This window comes from Notolepis coatsorum (genome assembly GCF_963971535.1).
Source record: "Notolepis coatsorum genome assembly, chromosome: 18".
NCBI lineage: Eukaryota > Metazoa > Chordata > Actinopteri > Aulopiformes > Paralepididae > Notolepis > Notolepis coatsorum.
The window spans coordinates 8,093,408-8,116,044 of record NC_140182.1 but is presented as its reverse complement, the minus strand read 5'-3'; the positions used below and the strand labels follow the sequence as shown (position 1 = coordinate 8,116,044).

Here is a 22,637-nt window from a genome sequence, read left to right as displayed (position 1 = left end):
ATTCATTGGTATTAAGCCTTGGTGGTGTGGCCATTTCCCTCTTGACCTCTCACCGCAAGACATTTACCCTGTCCACGTTCAGACCTGCCTTACCCCGCCCCGGCCTGTCAGACCTGCCCACGTTCTGCTAACCACAAGCGCTTTCTGCAGGGCTCCAAACCATTTAGTCTTGAATGTAGAACAGATGGGTTATTTTTGCCTTTTTTTTTGTAGTCGAGGAGTTGGATGCACCTTCCCAGAAACTCTTACTGTGGTGCTAAACCAAAAAACACATACTTCAAAAAACAACATCCAAGGATGTACGCTAGCACTCGCCAACTCAACAAGGATGTACTAGAGCCGTTTCCCCGAAGGCTGTTTTTGGTCTTCGAACTTCGTCAGGGTTTTTCGAACGGACGTTCAAACCTTCGTTTTTAAATTACAAAAAATATACATCTAAAAAAAGAAATAAGAAATTTGTATAAAATATCCTCAAACTAAATCCTCAATTTGAATAAAGTGATTAATCTGATTAAATTAGTATTTTTTTTTATTAAATCAACTTTCTTTAATGAATATAACTCATCAGTTACGTCAACATAAATAATCCAATAAGGGCACCCGGTTGGTACGAAAGTGATGGTGACGTCTTGATGGAGCACCGAGAGGAATGCCGATAGGCTACATCATTTATGATAAATGTTTTATAAACATTTTTATGACGAGTCATATACTATAATAGTATAATACTCTAATATTAGTGTAGCCTAATCTTTATCTGCAACTGTGAAGAAAAAAACCATTGGTTTAAACTAGGGCTGTCAGTTTATCGCGTTAATTAGATTAATGAATTACACAGCAAATTATCGCGTTATGAAAATTAACTCAAAATTATACATAATTATAATTATAATTTTTTTTTGTATAATTTTTTTTTGTATCTCATTCATTCCATGAGAATGTAGAATACACATTTGCAGACTTTTTTTTAATATGGTCCATTTGCATGTTCTTGGTATCTGATTCTAGGGACATCTATGAATCTCAGGGAATGTATTCCCAGTGTCAGAAATACTGTGGGCTAGATCCACAAAGAATGGATTGCATGGTGCAAGTTGCACCCTTACTTACAATTCATTATGAATTGAAAATGGGGGACCCTGATGTAAACAAGACGAAAGTCTTTCTCTGGTCTGCATCCCCTTAACAATTGTGTGTATTGAGCCGTACTGTATTGTACCCATTCTGCAATCTGTTAATAACATTTTCATTCAATCAATCAATCTGTGCTGTGATTGATTGAATGAAAATCTTATTTTGAGTCAATTGTAATCAACCAAATGAGAATATCAATAATTTTTTTTTAATCTTTGACTGTGAATAACACCATGCTCAAATTGACCAGACCTGAAAAATCTAAGCAAATTAATAGATGGAAGATGATTAAACAGAAGGTTTTGTAGATACAGTACTGAATTCTGCCATCTGGACACATGCAATTTGAAATATGATTATAGAATATAGAATATCAGGCATAAAATGGTTATGCGATTAAAATGCGATTAATTAGATTAATTGATTACAAATCCTGTAATTAATTAGATAAAAAAATGTAATCGCCTGACAGCACTAGTTTAAACTAAGGCTGTCAAAGTTAACGCGTCATTAACGCACAATTCTGTTAATGCCACTATTTTTTTAACGCACAATTAACGTTTTAGAAAAATAAAATATATATATAATTTTTACTAGACTTCATTCAGGTGTATTAGTGATACTCTCATTGATACTATGATACTACCAACTAATAACTGGACTTTGGAGAAGTCTTTATTCGGCATGCAGGCAGACACACATGCAATTAGTTGGGTCGCCGATGCGATTGAGTCTCTGCACTTAACCCATCCCGTCGTCCTTCCCCCCCAAAGGGCAGCCTGGAGCAGATGGGGGCGTGTCGGCGAGGGGCCACGCCCCCGGGGACCAATCCAAGTGCTCCTGCCCGTCTTCGTCAGGGACGCGACAGCGTTGGCGATCTGTTGTGCATGTTTTTCCATTGGGTTTCTCTTATCGGGGGGGAAACCCTTGCAAGCACCGGGGGAGAACATGCAAACTCCACACAGAAAGGCCCGGGAGATACCCCACCTGGGTAACCTGGCAACGCGGAAACCTGCTCCCCAAGCGGGAATCGAACCCTGGACCTTCTAGCTGTAGCTGTGAGGCGACAGTGTTAATCCCTATGATGTATGGTAGCACTCACCAACCTTGAGAAAAAGGTTGATTCATGCTCCGACGAAGGCTGACTGGGCTGAAACGTAAGCATGTTTTTGTTCGATGGCCAAAATAAATGGTCCCCGTCCCAGTCGTCCTTCTCAGAGTTTGCGAGTGATACCACACATCCTTGGATGTTTTTTTTTTTTTAAGTGTTCTTTTTGCCTTTTTTTTTTTTTAAATGGTGTATTTGCCTATTTCTGCATACTGTGATCCCAACCGTCTTGGAGTTGCATGAATTGGATGTGACTGGAACGCCGATACGCTTGTGAATCAATTGAGCCCAAATGTATTCATGTGTGACGGTTTAGTCCCCATGGTAGCCATTTGCCCCAACAGATGCCTGGCTAATGGGTCAGACCCTTTAGTTCACTGGTTCACACTGTGGCCTGTGGTCTGGGGTTCGATTCCCGGCTGCCGCCTGAATTTGTTACAGTAGTGAGAAATTTGTATTTTTTTTTTTTTACTTTACCCTCACTGTATAAAATAACCTAAAACCTATTGTGACCCCTGGGATAGTACAACGAAAAGAAGTTAGACATCCAACCAGAGTGCAAATATAACAGTAAAGTGCACCAGTAATATACAATGTACAGGTGATTAAAACGGGGTATGAAATATATAAATTAGTACTACTGAGTAGTAGTGCTAATCAGATGTATGTACAGTGTTGTAGTATTAATATGTACAGTGATACAGGTGTAAAGACACTATGGTAGTAGCTGTACTGGCCAGCAGCGTAACTAGTAAGAGTAGGATATGTACAGATATAGATATAGTATCTACAGATATGCAAAAGGATTATGTGCAGGAATGTTCAGACAGATATGGATGGATATATAATATATATCCATCCATATCTGTCTGAACATTCCTGCACATAATCCAAGATCATAATCCAAGATCAGAGAAGGAAACAAATAGTCAATTAAGAGTAAGACATGCAGTGTATCATAGCATGTACAATAGTGCTGTATATATACATTTTATATATTTATATTTACAGCATATATATATAAATATACATATATAAAATGTATATATACAGTATATATACAGCACTATTGTACATGCTATGATACACTGCATGTCTTACTCTTAATTGACTTATTTGTTTCCTTCTCTGATCTTGGATCATGTTTTTCATGTGCTTACACTGGAATCAAACCAAAGAAAGGGACACGGGCCAGCTGGGGACACACGGTCGTCTCCAAGAGGACTGGGAGAGTCGTCCAGAAGTCAGTCAGTCAGTCAGTCAGTCCCCACGTCTACTGAAGAACCTCGTCGACTTTGAGGATTCATAGGATTTCCATCTCCTCTCCCTTCTCTTTCTCTCACACTGAACACACTTCACACAAGAGTGTTGTGTGAACTCTGAACTGATGTTGCCAGATTAGATGTAGATGTAATGTAGTTCAACATAACCATACATACATCAGGTGGTATTACAGTAGGTTTATGTTGCTACATTAGATCTACATCAGGTGGTATTACAGTAGGTTTATGTTGCTACATTAGATCTACATCAGGTGGTATTACAGTAGGTTTATGTTGCTACATTAGATCTACATCAGGTGGTATTACAGTAGGTTTATGTTGCTACATTAGATCAGGTGGTATTACAGTAGGTTTATGTTGCTACATTAGATCAGGTGGTATTACAGTAGGTTTATGTTGCTACATTAGATCAGGTGGTATTACAGTAGGTTTATGTTGCTACATTAGATCAGGTGGTATTACAGTAGGTTTATGTTGCTACATTAGATCTACATCAGGTGGTATTACAGTAGGTTTATGTTGCTACATTAGATCAGGTGGTATTACAGTAGGTTTATGTTGCTACATTAGATCAGGTGGTATTACAGTAGGTTTATGTTGCTACATTAGATCAGGTGGTATTACAGTAGGTTCATGTTGCTACATTAGATCTACATCAGGTGGTATTACAGTAGGTTTATGTTGCTACATTAGATCAGGTGGTATTACAGTAGGTTTATGTTGCTACATTAGATCAGGTGGTATTACAGTAGGTTCATGTTGCTACATTAGATCAGGTGGTATTACAGTAGGTTCATGTTGCTACATTAGATCTACATCAGGTGGTATTACAGTAGGTTTATGTTGCTACATTACATCAGGTGGTATTACAGTAGGTTTATGTTGCTACATTAGATCAGGTGGTATTACAGTAGGTTTATGTTGCTACATTAGATCAGGTGGTATTACAGTAGGTTTATGTTGCTACATTAGATCAGGTGGTATTACAGTAGGTTTATGTTGCTACATTAGATCAGGTGGTATTACAGTAGGTTTATGTTGCTACATTAGATCAGGTGGTATTACAGTAGGTTTATGTTGCTACATTAGATCTACATCAGGTGGTATTACAGTAGGTTCATGTTGCTACATTAGATCAGGTGGTATTACAGTAGGTTTATGTTGCTACATTAGATCAGGTGGTATTACAGTAGGTTTATGTTGCTACATTAGATCAGGTGGTATTACAGTAGGTTTATGTTGCTACATTAGATCAGGTGGTATTACAGTAGGTTCATGTTGCTACATTAGATCAGGTGGTATTACAGTAGGTTTATGTTGCTACATTAGATCAGGTGGTATTACAGTAGGTTTATGTTGCTACATTAGATCTACATCAGGTGGTATTACAGTAGGTTTATGTTGCTACATTAGATCAGGTGGTATTACAGTAGGTTTATGTTGCTACATTAGATCAGGTGGTATTACAGTAGGTTTATGTTGCTACATTAGATCAGGTGGTATTACAGTAGGTTTATGTTGCTACATTAGATCTACATCAGGTGGTATTACAGTAGGTTTATGTTGCTACATTAGATCAGGTGGTATTACAGTAGGTTCATGTTGCTACATTAGATCTACATCAGGTGGTATTACAGTAGGTTTATGTTGCTACATTAGATCAGGTGGTATTACAGTAGGTTCATGTTGCTACATTAGATCTACATCAGGTGGTATTACAGTAGGTTTATGTTGCTACATTAGATCAGGTGGTATTACAGTAGGTTCATGTTGCTACATTAGATCAGGTGGTATTACAGTAGGTTCATGTTGCTACATTAGATCTACATCAGGTGGTATTACAGTAGGTTTATGTTGCTACATTACATCAGGTGGTATTACAGTAGGTTTATGTTGCTACATTAGATCAGGTGGTATTACAGTAGGTTTATGTTGCTACATTAGATCAGGTGGTATTACAGTAGGTTTATGTTGCTACATTAGATCAGGTGGTATTACAGTAGGTTTATGTTGCTACATTAGATCAGGTGGTATTACAGTAGGTTTATGTTGCTACATTAGATCAGGTGGTATTACAGTAGGTTTATGTTGCTACATTAGATCAGGTGGTATTACTGTACGTTACACTGAGGCTGGACATCATTGAAGCCAAGCCCAGGAGAGCAGCGAGCCAGATGACGCTCTCTACGTCACCCAGAATGAATTTAACGGCCTTCAATCCCCTTCTTAATTAAATCAAGACTGTCCGTAGCCACCCGATCTCTGTCCCGTCATCAGAGCTATCGCCCCACACAGTGCACTTTTGAGAGGAAAATAAAAACAAAACTCGTATCTATTATGCTCCAGCTGGCCTAGTGACGCTCGTCTAAGCGTGGACTTCTAGACGGATTATTCTGTGATACTGGTGTTACTTGATGTTCAGGCTCCACCGGGTACATAACTTGCCCCCCCCCCCCCCCCCCCCTTTGTGTGCTCTTTCTATCACAATCACGGCCTCTCTCTCTCTCTCCCCCTGCTTCCACGCCCTTATATGGGCAGCTTCCTGTCGAGGTGTTCACTCGCTGTCAGGACTCGGCTGTCTGCACACCTGAGACTCGTCAGGTCGTCACCAGCTCTGATATGAGCCCTGCGGTTCCTGCCGCTCACCGTCCATCCGAGTGTTGCTATTAGGGGCGTAACGATGCATCGATTAATCGAAATGCATAATAGAAATGTATCTAAATGAAAAAAAATGAAAAATTTAAAAAAATAAAAATCTTTTTTTTTATGTATTTTTTTTGTGTATTGTTTTTATTGACCTATAGTCCATTCATGCTGAGTGAATCAGTTCCCCCAGCCACATTTGTGTATTCAGATTTTTTTAAGGAATTAACTGATAGAAAATGTATTGAAAATTAATCGAATCGAATCTAATCGTGGTCAAATGAAGAGATTTCATGATGCATTGAATCGTTGCCTGAACAATCGTAATTGAATCTAATTGCTGTGGGGTCGAATCGTTACACCCCTAGTTGCTCTACCTACCTCGGTACGAGGATGTAACCTACCTTGCTGCTCTATCCGATTCCCTGCCTTGTTCTAACCTCTGTCCCCCTGTACCCAGGACCATAGATATATATAGAACACTAGATAGCTTAAGGCGGAGTCACCAGCGTCACTGAACCGCCGCCATCTTGCTCCAGTTAGCCTTGAGTGAGAGTGAGTGAGCTGCACAGACAAAAATACTCATAACTCGCTGAAATATTGACGGATTTACAAACAGGTTGGTTTGCTATAAACATCAAAGATGTAGTTATGATACTGCATACTTATAAAAAAAAGATTTTTTAAAGATGTTTTTTTTTACAAACCGCTTGAATCATAGCCACGTTAATAATGCTTGTAAGAAACCAAACCGTTTGTAAATCCGTCAATATTTCAGCGAGTTATGAGTATTCTTGTCTGTGCAGCTCACTCACTCTCACTCAAGGCTAACTGGAGCAAGATGGCGGCAGTTCAGTGACGTCGCTCTCCATTGGCCGGCAGCGCGGGCAAGCTATCTAGTGTTCTATATATATCTATGCCCAGGACCACCTGCTGCCAGCCTACGCTGTCTCACGAGACACCGCCCGCCAGGACGTTCCTGTGGAGCACGAGGAGTGCTCCTGCTCGCACCTGTCGAACATTCCTGTTCACTAACCCTGTCTGTCTGCATGGTGCCCTATTGGAACATTACAACAACCTAAACCGCTCCATTCTCTCTCCCTTGTGTTCTGCTATTGGGCTCCAGTTTAACGCTACCCTAACATTTTCTTAACAAAATAAAAACCCATTTAGTTCATTTTCGCATTTCAAGGCCCATGTTGATCTATTCATTCTGATCAAAACGAATTTGTAAAATACTAAGCATTTTATCAATACTTCAGTCAGACAACATTGAAACTGAACGTTATATTTTATAGATTGCCGTAGTAGAGAGTAGCTTAAGTTTCACTTTCATTTAGAGTAGATTTAACTTTGCGTGAAGGAGAGAAAGGAGGCTCTAGAGACACCCTGCAGCAGCTCGACTGGAGAGGAGCTCAGAGGACCAGTCCAGACCAGCAACAGATACTGGAGAGGAGCTCAGAGGACCAGTCCAGACCAGCAACAGATACAGGAGAGGAGCTCAGAGGACCAGTCCAGACCAGCAACAGATACAGGAGAGGAGCTCAGAGGACCAGTCCAGACCAGCAGCAGCTCGACTGGAGAGGAGCTCAGAGGACCAGTCCAGACCAGCAACAGATAGACAGGAGAGGAGCTCAGAGGACCAGTCCAGACCAGCAGCAGTATGTTTGACTGGAGAGGAGCTCAGAGGACCAGTCCAGACCAGCAGCAGTGTGTTTGACTGGAGAGGAGCTCAGAGGACCAGTCCAGACCAGCAGCAGTGTGTTTGACTGGAGAGGAGCTCAGAGGACCAGTCCAGACCAGCAGCAGTATGTTTGACTGGAGAGGAGCTCAGGGGACCAGTCCAGACCAGCAGCAGTGTGTTTGACTGGAGAGGAGCTCAGAGGACCAGTCCAGACCAGCAGCAGTATGTTTGACTGGAGAGGAGCTCAAAGGACCAGTCCAGACCAGCAGCAGTGTGTTTGACTGGAGAGGAGCTCAGAGGACCAGTCCAGACCAGCAGCAGTGTGTTTGACTGGAGAGGAGCTCAGAGGACCAGTCCAGACCAGCAGCAGTATGTTTGACTGGAGAGGAGCTCAGAGGACCAGTCCAGACCAGAAACAGATACAAGAGAGGAGCTCAGAGGACCAGTCCAGACCAGCAGCAATATGTTTGACTGGAGAGGAGCTCAGAGGACCAGTCCAGACCAGCAGCAGTGTGTTTGACTGGAGAGGAGCTCAGAGGACCAGTCCAGACCAGCAGCAGTATGTTTGACTGGAGAGGAGCTCAGAGGACCAGTCCAGACCAGCAGCAGTATGTTTGACTGGAGAGGAGCTCAGAGGACCAGTCCAGACCAGCAGCAGTATGTTTGACTGGAGAGGAGCTCAGAGGACCAGTCCAGACCAGTAGCAGTGTGTTTGACTGGAGAGGAGCTCAGAGGACCAGACCAGCAGCAGTATGTTTGCACTAAATAAGGCTGCAGCTACGTTGATCCGTCAATGAACGGATAGAAAATTGACAGAAGGGATTACTGTCCGTTGGTTTATTTTAAAATTAGAACATAAGGTCAACTCTGTCTGTCCAACAAATAGTCATTACAGGATACTAGTCATTGAAAATGGAGATATCTCGGGTTTGGCGCTCACCGCTTGGATTTGAAACACGAGAAATCTCGTGTTTGGCGCTGAATGAGTTAAAAAGACGTGTCCGTCCGGCCCATGGGGACATTAACGTGTGTTGTCGGGCCTTACAAATACATTTGATTTGATTTGATCATTAGTCTGTGCACACTACCATTCAGGAGTAAACATACATATTTAAAAAATAATGTGTAAGGACATTTCACAGCATAATGAACGTACAGTATTCTCAAATCTTGCAGAGAGACATCGGATTCAGGTCCTATTTTGAGCCCAAATGTATTCCTCTTAAGGCCGTCTTTTCTTGTTAAAGGAGAGCTTTCACTCTTGGTAATGGAAACTGTGCCATTATGCTATTATGGAAAAGGATTTGGAAAAGTAATGGAATCAGTAAAACATAATGTGTATGAACTCTGATAAATGCTAACTTTGGATCTACATGACATCATTCTTGCCAGGATTTACAGAGCCATGATTTCCGCTGACACTTGGCAAACGGCACTCCAGCGATTATAGAGGGAACTGTGTTTTCATCTCCGTGTTGTAGCCATTAAAAATATGCCACAACAATGTCAGTGTGTTAATATAATGATAATATTAATATTGTATTGTATTAATAATAGTATAGCACCTTTCATACAAGAATTGCAGCCCAAAGCGCTTCACAGCAGTAATGTAGACATAAATGGACATAAAATAGACATGAGCATAAAATGGCCATAACATTTGCATAAATATAGAAAGGCATAAAATTAACAGAGCATTGACAAGATAAAATCAATGCATAAAGCGCAGACATAGAATGAGTATAGAATAGATGACAATCATAAAATAGACATCATGCATTCATACGTTATCACAATTGACCTGCGATACGCGTCCTATCATTCGATCGATAATATGCTAGTTAACAAGTTGTATGCTCTATGAATTAACAAGTTGATAATAATGTATAAATTAGATGCTCTATGAATTAACAAGTTGATAATAATGTATAAATTAGCTGTATGCTCTATGAATGAACAAGTTATTAATACTGTATCATTAGCTGTATGCTCTATGAATGAACAAGTTATTAATACTGTGTATCATTAGCTGTATGCTCTATGAATTAACAAGTTGTTAATACTGTATCATTAGCTGTATGCTCTATGAATTAACAAGTTGTTAATACTGTATCATTAGCTGTATGTAAATGTGTTATACAGTTACTCCTCACTCATTTACATGGTGGGCCGTCCTACAGCAGCGAATGTCCCCAGCTGACTAGTCCCCCTTGTCCAAACAGTTGTTGCGGCCCGGTCCGGCTTGTAGGCTATGGTCTTGTTCATGACGTCAAGTCAAGTTTATTGATATTAGTTTCAAGTAGGGCTGACCCCTATTAGTCAACTAATCGGTCGAAAGGAGCCGTAGTCGACTAGCCAACCTCTTAGTCGAAATCTTTTTTTAAATCTTTTTTATTTTTTATTTATTTTTATCATTCTTTCCAAAAGAAAAGAGGCCTAGAAGCGTGGCTAACGCTAATGCCGCGCATACCAGAGGCTAACTGCCTACGAAAACAGGCACAGAGGCACTGAAAGAGGATTTCACCCGTCTAATGAACACACTAGACTAGACAAATATCAAGATGTATCCATCAGTGGACCAATTGCATGCTTTTGCAGAGAACAAGAAGCCTTCAGTCGACTCCTTCAGACATTAAGCACCCCCCACAGCCCAAATGGAATGATAAAAAAAATATATATATATATATATATTATACTATTACTACTACATTATTATTATTATTTTATTTTTTTTGTCGACCAATAGTCGACTAACGACAAACTTTGGCCAATCATAGTCGACCATCCAAATCCTTAGTCTGGGACATGTACATTACAGTGAAATACTTGGTTGTGTATGAGCCTCCTGAGAATGTGCTTCATATACAGTAAAAAGTTAAAAGTATAAAAACCAAACACTATACAAAATATACAATATACAAACTAAAGTAGAAAATGAAGTAGAAAATGCAAAAATGAGGTAGAGATGTAATGCAAATATTTTAGTAATAAATATATAAAACAGTAGTAGTGTTAAAAAGTGTTTAAAGCAGTGGTCACCAACCCGTCGATCGCGATCGACTGGTCGATCTTTGAGACTTTCCCTGTAGATCTTTCCCTGGAAAGATTTAAAAAAAATATATAATAATTTATCTTTCCCTGAGAGTCCACATTACAGTTCTACTTTTGTTTTGATGTGAAAAGTGATGCTGCACTTAGCACTGACTGCACTTAGCACTGACTGAGAAAGTACACATTACAGTTCTACTTTATAAAATGCCAATTGTAAATATGTTTGTCAATGTTAATAATATGAGAAAGTCCACATTACAGTTCTACTTTTGTTTTGATGTGAAAAGTGATGCTGCATAAGATGACTGCACTTAGCACTGACTGAGAAAGTACATATTACAGTTCTACTTTGACATTTTAATGTTGGACCAAAGCATTGCATGTAATTAGAATACAGGCAAATAAAAGTAATTTAGTTTAAAGTACAATCTTGGCTGTCTTTTTCTCTCAACGCTTCAATAGGTAGATCTTGCCTTCACCAAAAAAAATAAAGTGATCTTGGGCTTAAAAAGGTTGGTGACCACTGGTTTAAAGTGTCTAAAGTGAATTGTTAAAAGGTGAATATTTACATGTTAGCCCGATATCAGAAATATACTCATCTCAAAAGGCACCATAAGCCCACAGTTCAATTAATATCCCCCTTGATCTGAACCGTTACATAAGATAAGGAATAATTCCAACAAAACCTTAATGGGAAGGGAAGAAATCTCAGAAGAGCAACTCAGTGAGAGATCTGCTCCCAACAAGTCTGGTCTAGCGTGCAATAAGTGTTGAGGTAGGCAACTGATGACTTGGCAAAGTACACAAGTAAAATTATAGACAGGTGTAATTACATCACAACACTGTTGGAATGGAATCTTGGAACCTATGCTACACATTAAAATGACTGGCTGGTTCTCAGGGTTCCTCCAGTTTGCTCTGAACTTGGAAAAACTGCTTTTTCCTCTGATGCCTCCATCACCTGGAACGTCCTCCGACTGACTCTGAAGCTGAAGGTTCTTCCTTCTCTTGCTGCGTTTAAAAGTATGATCTCTGACCACCGTGTGTCGACATGTAACCGTCTTAGCTGATTTTTATTGTTTATTCTTATTTATTGAGCCTATATGTATGGCATTGCTGATAAACTGTCTTGTTTTGTAATCTCGCCGTCGCTGTAAACGAGGGTGACCCCTCAGTGTCTCACGAGTTGAAATAAAGGTTTGAAAAATAAAGGTTTGAAATTAAATGTGTCCGACAGCTGAAACCCGCCCTGCACACTTCTTCAATCAATATCCGATTCTTCTTTTACTAATATGCACTTTGCTACTAAGTAATCCACCTTGCCTATATTACTACCTACTATGCTGTTATGTCTATACTACCATGCGCTCAAGACTGTAGCACTCAAGTTCGACACTGTTTGACAAACAATCCTACTTAAATGGCAAATGGTGCATTTATATAACAGCTTCTATCCAAAGTGCTTTACAATTTTTTCGTTCCTCACATTCACACATTCGCGCACCGATGGCGGAGGCGACCATGCAAGGTGCCAACCTGCTCATCGGGAGCAATTAGGGGTTAATTGTCTTGCTCAAGGACACTTTGACATGCTGCCCGGGAGAAGCGGGAATCGAACCAGGAACATTTCCGACTACCGGACGACCGATCTACCTCCTGAGCCACTGTTGCCCCTTAGATGCCAGAGTGTTACCCTTCCTGCTGACTTGTTGTACACAACTTGTAAGTGGCTTTCATAAAAGCGTTCAGCTAAATGACTAAATGTAAATGAGTCTGTGTTTTTCACTCTCTGTACCTCATATCTCTCCTACTCTCTGTACCTCATATCTCTCCTACTCTCTGTACCTCATATCTCTCCTACTCTCTGTACCTCATATCTCTCACACTCTCTGTTGTACCTCATATCTCTCATACTCTCTGTTGTACCTCATATCTCTCATACTCTCTGTTGTACATCATATCTCATACTCCCTGTACCTCATATCTCTCACACTCTCTGTTGTACCTCATATCTCTCATACTCTCTGTTGTACCTCATATCTCTCATACTCTCTGTTGTACCTCATATCTCATACTCCCTGTACCTCATATCTCTCATACTCTCTGTTGTACCTCATATCTCTCATACTCTCTGTTGTACCTCATATCTCTCATACTCTCTGTACCTCATATCTCTCATACTCTCTGTTGTACCTCATATCTCATACTCCCTGTACCTCATATCTCTCATACTCTCTGTTGTACCTCATATCTCATACTCCCTGTACCTCATATCTCTCATACTCTCTGTTGTACCTCATATCTCTCATACTCTCTGTTGTACCTCATATCTCATACTCCCTGTACCTCATATCTCTCATACTCTCTGTTGTACCTCATATCTCTCATACTCTCTGTACCTCATATCTCTCATACTCTCTGTACATCATATCTCTCATACTCTCTGTTGTACCTCATATCTCTCATACTCTCTGTACCTCATATCTCTCATACTCTCTGTACCTCATATCTCTCATACTCTCTGTACCTCATATCTCTCATACTCTCTGTTGTACCTCATATCTCTCATACTCTCTGTACCTCATATCTCTCATACTCTCTGTTGTACCTCATATCTCTCATACACTCTGGTGTACCTCATATCTCTCATACTCCCTGTACCTCATATCTCTCATACTCTCTGTTGTACCTCATATCTCTCATACTCTCTCTACCTCATATCTCTCATACTCTCTGTACCTCACATCTCTCATACTCTCTGTACCTCATATCTCTCATACTCTCTGTTGTACCTCATATCTCTCATACTCTCTGTACTTCATATCTCTCATAATCTCTGTACCTCATATCTCTAATACTCTGTTGTACCTCATATCTCTCATACTCTCTGTACCTCATATCTCTCATACTCTCTGTACCTCATATCTCTCATACACTCTGGTGTACCTCATATCTCTCATACTCTCTGTACCTCATATCTCATACTCCCTGTACCTCATATCTCTCATACTCTCTGTTGTACCTCATATCTCTCATACTCTCTCTACCTCATATCGCTCATACTCTCTGTACCTCACATCTCTCATACTCTCTGTACCTCATATCTCTCATACTCTCTGTTGTACCTCATATCTCTGTACCTCATATCTCTCATACTCCCTGTACCTCATACCTCTCAATGTAAACGTGTCTTGTGTGCTCGACTCACCTTCTGCCACAGGAAGGCCTCGTGCAGGGTGATGACCTCGTGACCCTTGTGCTCCCCCTGCACGGCGCACACCACGCAGATGATGCGCTCGTCCAGCTTGCAGTAGAGGGAGCCCTCCTGCCCGTGCACCTTGCAGCGCAGCCGCTCCACCGTCACCGTGTCCCTCTTCCTGGACCCCCCCGCCGCAGTAGCCACGCCCTCCTCCTCCTCCTCCTCCTCCGCCACCGCCGCGCCCTCCTCCTCCGCCTCCATCTCCCCGCCGCCGCTCTGCGCCTCCTCGCCCCCTCCCCCTCCCGCCTGGACCCCTGCCGCCGCCATCTCCCGAATCATCGCCGCCAGCTTCACCGACATCAGATCCCGCGCATTCGCCGCCGCCCCCATCCCGGCTATGGCCTCCTCCTCCTCTTCCTCTTCCTCCTCTTCCTCCGCGCCCCCTCCTCCTCCTCCGACCTCCTCCCCGTGTTGGTACGGCGTCAGCGGGTGGCGCGGCGCGCTGGTGGCGTGGGCGGCGGCGTGGGCGGGGCAGAAGGCGAAGCTGCAGACGTGGCAGGCCAGGGTGGCGGGCTGCGCCTCGTCCGGCTCGCACACGTCACATGACCCGTCCATCTGGGGAAGCTCCTCCTTCTTCTCCTCCTCCTCTTTCCGCCCCCCCGCCCCTCCCCCTCCTCCTCCCACCCGGGGTGGTGCCTCCAGGTCGCTCATGGCAGCCGGCTGTGGCCCGACACGTCCGATCGGGGGGCTCCTCTGATCGGGGGAAGGCCCTGCGCAGGGGGGGGGGGGGGGGGGATTGATTGACTGATTAATTGAACATTTCATTAACAGATTGCAGAATGGGCACTCATTAATCAAAGCCTTATAGAATCAAGAGGTTTCTTTGTCACATACATTCCGGGGCATACAGTGAAATGCGGGTGGTCTTGCCCGCATTGATTGTGCAAAATACAATAATAAAATAGAACAAAATAGGCATAGAAAAAATTAAATAGATAAGACATGCTAGGTTCCTGAGAAACTGGTTCTTATATACACTACTATGCAATATTATGCAATTTACAATGTTAACTCTTAATGTATCTAAACTATACAGTACCTCCTTCTTTTAAAGTGTTTCTAAAGATTCTATTGTTTAAAGTGACATTTTGTCACTTGATTGTTTTAGCGGTTACCGCATGAGTGGTGTGTGTGTGTGTGTGTGTGTGTGTGTGTGTGTGTGTGTGTGTCTGTGTGTGTCTGTGTGTGCTCATGTGTACTTGTGAGTGGAGAGATCAGTGTTCAGTGTTCTGATGGCCTGGGGGAAGAAGCTGAGCCGGAGTCTCGCTGTTCTTGCAGCGTGTGACCGTAGGATAACTTTTTAAATTGTATTGCTAAATTGACATTACTATGGCCCATTCAACATCGATTATCTAGTAGTTCAGGATGTAGGAACGTTATACTTTTTCATTCATAGATTCATACGAAAATACCGTCTAGAATATAAATATGTTTTTATCGTTTTCTGCAGTAATTCCTAGAACGTGAGTTTATAATTCCGTGATCGTCAGTAAATGCTTTATGTAGTATAGGTGATATATTGATCAGAGCAGTTTGCATTAATAATAATAAACAATCACGCTGGAAGTAACGTTACTGTCCTCTTACCGTTCGCCGATGAGACTGGAGGAAAAAGATCCCACTTATTTGACAGCGATCTACTAGATCCATTTCCAGTTTGTATGGCGAAATAAACGCCCAAATCATATCGATTATTGAGTTATGGCAGCAATCCATATACACGGATGTGTGTCTAGAGTCCCACAACAATATGTGCCTGCCGGACGCATTTCCCAGATGCACGGAGATCACCAGAGATCCATTTCCGGTTGTAACTCGCCCGATCATCCACCAGGCGGCGGTATTGAAGCGTTGCACGGTTGTGCCGAGTCCCACTGTATCAGACCAGGCTCGGTGAGGGAATTATGAATACCATGGCGAAAAAATGAAATATGATCTCAATAACGTTGTACGCCGTGGATTGGTGGAATTCGCATGACCTTGAAACACGTCGTAAGCCGTTTCCGGCGGTGGATGTGTTAAGGGGATGCAGACCAGAGAAAGACTTTCGTCCTGTTTTACGGATGTCCCATATTATCGGCCTACCAATATTATCGGCCGATATTTGCATAAAAATGTAATATCGGAAATGATCGGTATCGGTTAATAAACTTTATTTATTATATTTTTTTTACATTTATTTAACCTTTATTTACCCAGGCAAGCAAGTAAGAACAAATTCTTATTTTATTTATTGTGAAAAGTATGCATAATGTTGTGTTTTTTTGGGGGGGAAAACCCTGCATATATCGGTATCGGTTAATATCGGTATCGGAAATTAAGAGTTGGACAATTATCGGTATATCGGATATCGGTAAAAAAGCCAATATCGAACATCCCTAATCATAACATTGAATTGGAGGAGGGGGAGGAGGAGCAGAGGACAGGTTATAAATAGACGTGACCGTGGGGGGGGGGGGGTCTCTCAGGCGCACGGGAGGAGGAAGATTATACGGGACGACTTGGAGGGTAAAGAAGATCCTCCTGGACTTATCGCGTCGCGGCCTCAGCTTTGAAGTCGCCCCCCCCCCCCCCCGCGCGAGGATTACATCTAGACGGGGCAGCTGTCAAGAGAGAGACCGCTGACCAGAGAGCATCTGCAGTCACCTGACACTAGTGGTGAGGGAAAATATCGATACGTAGTAGTATCGCAATACTTTGCATGGCAATACTTAGGCCTGCCACGATAACACATTTTGCTGGGCGATTAATTGCCCCCGAAAATATCGCGATAAGCGATATTATTGCGACCGGTTAGAGAATTTTTTTTGAGAATTTTTTTTCCCAAAACTTTTATTTTGAAGCCCACCGCTCCGTCTTTTCCGGTGTTTTAGACTTTTATTTTGAAGCCCACCGACCGGACCGGAAGTATTGTTGTGATTATCCTAAGCAGAAACTATGAGCCGACAACTCGTCCGGTTCTGTTTTTGAGCTAATGATAAAACAAATTGTTGGTGAACAACTAACTTTAGGTTAGTTTTAACGTTAGCTACTAACGTTAGATGCAGCTACTACAGGCAATCAACGATGAGGAGGAAGCGTCAAAGCAGTATATAATAGAATAGCTGTGGTGCGTAAGCACTGCAGCACGACTCGAAACTACCGGAGTGTTATAATAAATTAATTCATGTTTAACTTGTCCCCGTGTCCAGTCCTTTGACTAGCCCCACCCGTTCATTGTAAACAATGATGCATGTAATTGTATTAACGTCATTCTGTGTTGTACTTGTAGCTATGCTATACGTTGTATTTAGTTTGTTAGCTATTTAGCTAATGTTGTTAGCATGGAATGAGAATCAAAGCTCTATCTTTCATCTTTATTTAGCAGTCCAGTTTCTCCGGGCAGTAGCGAGTAACTACTTGGGTCTAAAAATAGCTAACGTTACACTACAAATAATGCTACTTGGTTAAAAGGAGCAACACTATTGAGAAATGTAGTTAAGCTATGTGACGTTGCCCCACGGAGCTCCCGTGCTGTACTCTAGTAACGTCAGCGGCCCGCCTCCCAACACGGACAGTGACTGACAAGGGGCACTGGTTCCGCCTCATTAAAACAAACGCGCAAATAGCAATTAATCGCGCCCGTCAAAATCATTGCATTCATTTTAATTATCGCAGCAATTAATCGATGTATTGCTTATCGCGGCAGGCCTAGCGATACTGTATCGATACAGGGACGCCAAGTATCGATATTTAATTATTAATAAAAAATAAAAAAAAGTGTCTTATTTTTTTTTGTATAAGGAAGTTGCATTGTTCATTTCAATACCTGTAATAGTACAGTAGTCCACACACACACACACACACATGTGCATTCAGTTAAGTTGGAATATGACTGTAATACAAACAGTTCAGTTTGTCAGGTACATGCAACACAGATTACAGTGTTGACATCTGTCTGCTTGAGAAAATGCCATGTTCTGCAATAAAAACGATTGAAGTGAGATGAACAGACTGAATAAAATTTTATTAGATAAAACATGTTGACAGTTTTACTTTGCAGTTGAAAAAAGGTAATAAATCGCAATATATCGTAATATTAAATTAATATCGCAATACTCAGCATATCGCAATATATTTAGTATCGCAATACTATCGTATCGTGACTCAAGTATCGTGATAGTATCGTATCGTGAGGCCTCTGGTGATTCACACCCCTACCAGACACCCTCCTCGACCGCGAGCAGCGCTGACCAGAGAGCATCATATGCAGTCACCTGACACGCTCCGCTTCTGCGCCTTATCTGCAAACACACCCGCTTTGTTGTTACCGGCGCGCGATGCGTACTAGCATACTCGGAAAGTGACGCGCACGCAGACACGCTGCACACGCGCTTCTGATTATACTTCGTGTTAAGGCCGATCCATACTTACTTCCGCTAGTCGCATCCGCGTGTGCGCATGACGTCATTTGTGTAATTCTCGTCGGCTCGCTCGTCCTCGCCCATCAGGCGCGCGTGGCCGCGTGCAGCCCAGATTTTGTAACCGACATACAGATTAGAGATGTTCCGATACTAGGGATGCACCGATATGAAAATTGGCCGCCGATACCGATACCGATTGTTCAACTAACACTATCGGCCGATACCGATACCGATATTTGTATATTTGTATATAAGTATTTGTAAAAAAAATATTTTTTTTTTTATTTATTTATTTTTTTTTTATTTTTTTTAATGAAACTACTGTATATTTGTATGTGTATGTTTGTATTTGTAGGCCTCTTTACTTACTTAAAAAAAGGAAACATCAAGAAATATGTTTATGGTATCACTATCTCTCTCCCAGTATCGTCTTGCGGCCTGCAGAGGGATACTATTTTCTCAACCAGAGCTTTCAACCAATGCAATGGAACCATTCTTGCGGCCTGCAGCGGGATACTATTCTCTCAACCAGAGCTTTCAACCAATGCAATGGAACCATTTTGATTGACAGTCGATTCGGCCAATTACGCCACACCGCTAGCACCCACCTCCCGCTTGCCGACCAATCGGCAAGCGTTTATAAATTTTTCTACTTCCGGGCATGTTTGCGAGAGCAGAACACACTTAACGTAGCTACGTTAGCTGCCCGACCCGCCGACCGGCGCTCCACGCATGACCAAATGAGACATAATGATTTTACTGCAACAAATGTTATAATAAAACAAAGCCTTTCTATACATTTGTCTGGTTGAAAACTTTATTAACAGATTGCAGAATGTGTAGTTGGGTACGGAATGAGCAACGGAATGGAACCGAGCTATGAACGGACTATCGGAGTAATGCCTTGTTTACTGCTATGTTCGGGTAAATAATATGCTTGTTATTGAACGTGTAACACTTCATTTTAACAGCAGATACTTTCTTAAATGCCATCTTCCCGAGAGAGGGTGTTGACGGGGAGTTGTGTTATTAATAGCATTGAACAGCTAACCGAAAGCTAGCGTTAACTATTGTTAAAGGTTTAGCCATAACGTTACCTTGGCTAAAGTTGGGGGTATTCATAATGCAGCAATAATGACTGCAGACCTGCAAGCAAAGTACAGCAAGTTGACAAAGGAGTATTCCAACGCAAATCACATTTTCACCAGTAACGTTAGTCTTGCATCTAATAGCTAATAACGTAGCTACGTTAGCTGCCCGGCCCGCCGACCGGCGCTCCACGCATGACCAAATGAGACATAATGATTTTACTGCAACAAATGTTATAATAAAACAAAGCCTTTCTATACATTTGTCTGGTTGAAAACTTTATTAACAGATTGCAGAATGTGTAGTTGGGTACGGAATGAGCAACGGAATGGAACCGAGCTAATGAACGGACTCGGAGTAATGCCTTGCTGCTATGGGTAATAATAATATGCTGATGTTATTGTCCGTGTAACACTAACTATATAACGCTAATGCCACAAAACGAATGCCTTGTTAATCATAAGTAGTTACTTTGATGCAGTAGATTGTGTGTGTGGGGGACGGCGGGCGTTGTGCAGGTAGGTCTCGAGTGAACTTTTTTTTTTTTGCCTTTTGACACTACACAAATTGATGGGTATTTATCGGCGACTGCTATCGGCACATTTGAGCTTATCGGCCGATACCGATACCCGACCGATATATCGGTGCACCCCTATCCGATACCATTTTTTCCTTCCCGATCCGATTCCCATACCTAAGCTTTGGGTATCGGCCGATACCGATACTGATCCGATACCAGTGCATACATAATTTTTTTTTTAATATTATATAAATTATATATATAAAAAAAAAAATTATACAGCTACTGTTTTATATATATACTGTTTTTTAGTAATAACTATAAAATAATGGTATTTATTCAACAACAGGCGATTGTATAGATCAGGGGTTCCCAAACTTTTCAGGCCGCGACCCAAAAAAAATTGTGTCAGAGAGCCGCGACCCCCACTATTATAGGAGGTAAAAAGAAAAATAAATATTTTTTTTTATAGATGGCAATGTATGGTTGAAACATGCAAACGTTCAAACGCACACACACTAATAAGCATTGGAGGCTTTTAACCAGGGCCGGACTGGGGAAATCATTCATCATTCAGGGTCGCCCACCAGGAATTTTTTTGTTACAAAGACTTCATTTCCTGCATTCTGGTGCAGTAATTTTTTAATTTGTACCATTTAAATGCCAGTGTTTGTGATGGCATCACAAATTATTGTTAAAAAACAGGCTAGCATAATATGTATGATTAGCAACAACACAGATTTTTATGGATTTTCAGTTTTTTTGTAATTGATAAATACAATATTTTATTCAACTTCAGCCCTGATCATAACACCACATATTCATTTTATAATTCTAACTAGGGATGCTCGATATTGGCTTTTTTACCGATACCGATATACCGATATTGTCCAACTCTTAATTTCCGATACCGATATCAACCGATACCGATATATGCAGGGTTTCCCCCCCCCCAAAAATGGAATAATTTCAGGTAATTAACATTACACATTAAATTAACACAACATTATGCATACTTTTGACAATAAATAAAACCAGAATTTGTTCTTACTTGCTTGCCTGGGTAAATAAAGGTTATAGAAATGTAAAAAAAAATTAAATATATATTTCTTTTTTTGAAAACCGATACAGATATTTTCCGATATCACATTTTAATGCCGATATCGGCCGATAATATCGGTAGGCCGATAATATCGGACATCCCTAATTCTAACCCTTTAAATGCCAGTGTGTGTGATGGCATATATTTGCAATATATCAAATGCAAAGTAGATTTTTCTGGGGGGGATTAATACAGGCTAGCATGTGTCAATGATTAGCAGTTTTTTGTAAGGGTCCCGCCTCCACCAATCACATGCGGCTCCCCTTGTGTGTGTGTGTGTGAGAGCGAGAGAGAGAGAGAGAGATATTTCTCCAACTTGTGTGAGTTGCAGTGATCTCCTGGTTGTTCCCCACCTAGGTTATCTAACTATTGCGCTGGTGCAACTAGAAACACTGGCCTGGCCTGCTTCTAAGTTCAGTGGCCTGACTGCATAAAAAAAAAAAAAAAAACGTTGCGACCCCGACTTTGGGAACCCCTGGCTAGTATTAGTATCAGTAATTGAAAACTATCTCAATGAGTTCACCCACGGAAAGGTTGTTGGCACATTAGTTCCACACGGACATTATTCGTTGCTGCACTTGCTTCCACAAGGCTCCGTTTAAGTAGCAGAGGCTCTGTTGGGATTTTTGCACAATAAATATTCAACATTCTCTTTTGAGACTCCGCCTCAGACTCTTATCATTTGGCACTAAAAGCTAAACATTGTCACCGATATGCAGTGATGGGAATAACGGCGCTATAAGTAATGGCGTTACTAACGGCATTAGTTTTTTCAGTAACAAGTAACGGATTACTCTTCCAATCTTAATAACGCCGTTAGCGTTACTGCAAAAAAATGCGGCGCGTTACTATGAATGAACCTGTTTCTTTCATCAGACAGATCTCTGCGCCGAGAAGCAATAATATGTTCTTCCTTGTTTAGTGGGCAGTGCGCGAGCCAAGCATACATGCTGACGATTGGCTGAGGTTGAATAAAATGTCATGGTAAGCCAATCAGAGGTGGAGGTGGGCGGGTGTCTAAAGCATCCAGAGTCTGACACAGCGCGACAAGACAAGCGATCACTGATCAGTCAGCATGAGACCGCGGTCCGTGTAGTGTACGTTTTGAGCCCAAATAATCCAAAACGAATCCAACGAACAACACAAGCGACTCAGTCAACATGAGACCGCGGGTCCATGAGCGTTTTGTGTTCACTCTTTGCAGCGCAGGGCACTGAGTGGAGTAATAGCAGCCTTATCAACAGTGCTGCACTTCCTGGTTTAATAGCACAGGCTTCAGGTGCTCGTCATGCATGTCTTAAATGTCATGATTAGATTAGTTTAGATGATTCGATTAGATTCTTATATCTGTATGTTGTGTA

The 22,637-nt window shown here is 41.6% G+C and overlaps 1 protein-coding gene across 1 annotated transcript in view; it reads right to left on the bottom strand.

Moving 5' to 3' along the window:
• The window catches only part of trim44 (tripartite motif containing 44), a gene marked incomplete at both ends in the record, with an annotated part of 58,045 nt that extends 43,286 nt beyond the window's left edge, over positions 1-14,759 (bottom strand). Inside the window, one exon of the mRNA XM_084334499.1 lies at positions 14,112-14,759. Within this exon, the coding sequence (XP_084190625.1) occupies positions 14,112-14,759 (648 nt within the window). The remainder of the gene's footprint in view (positions 1-14,111) is intronic.
• Positions 14,760-22,637: the final 7,878 nt, after the last annotated feature.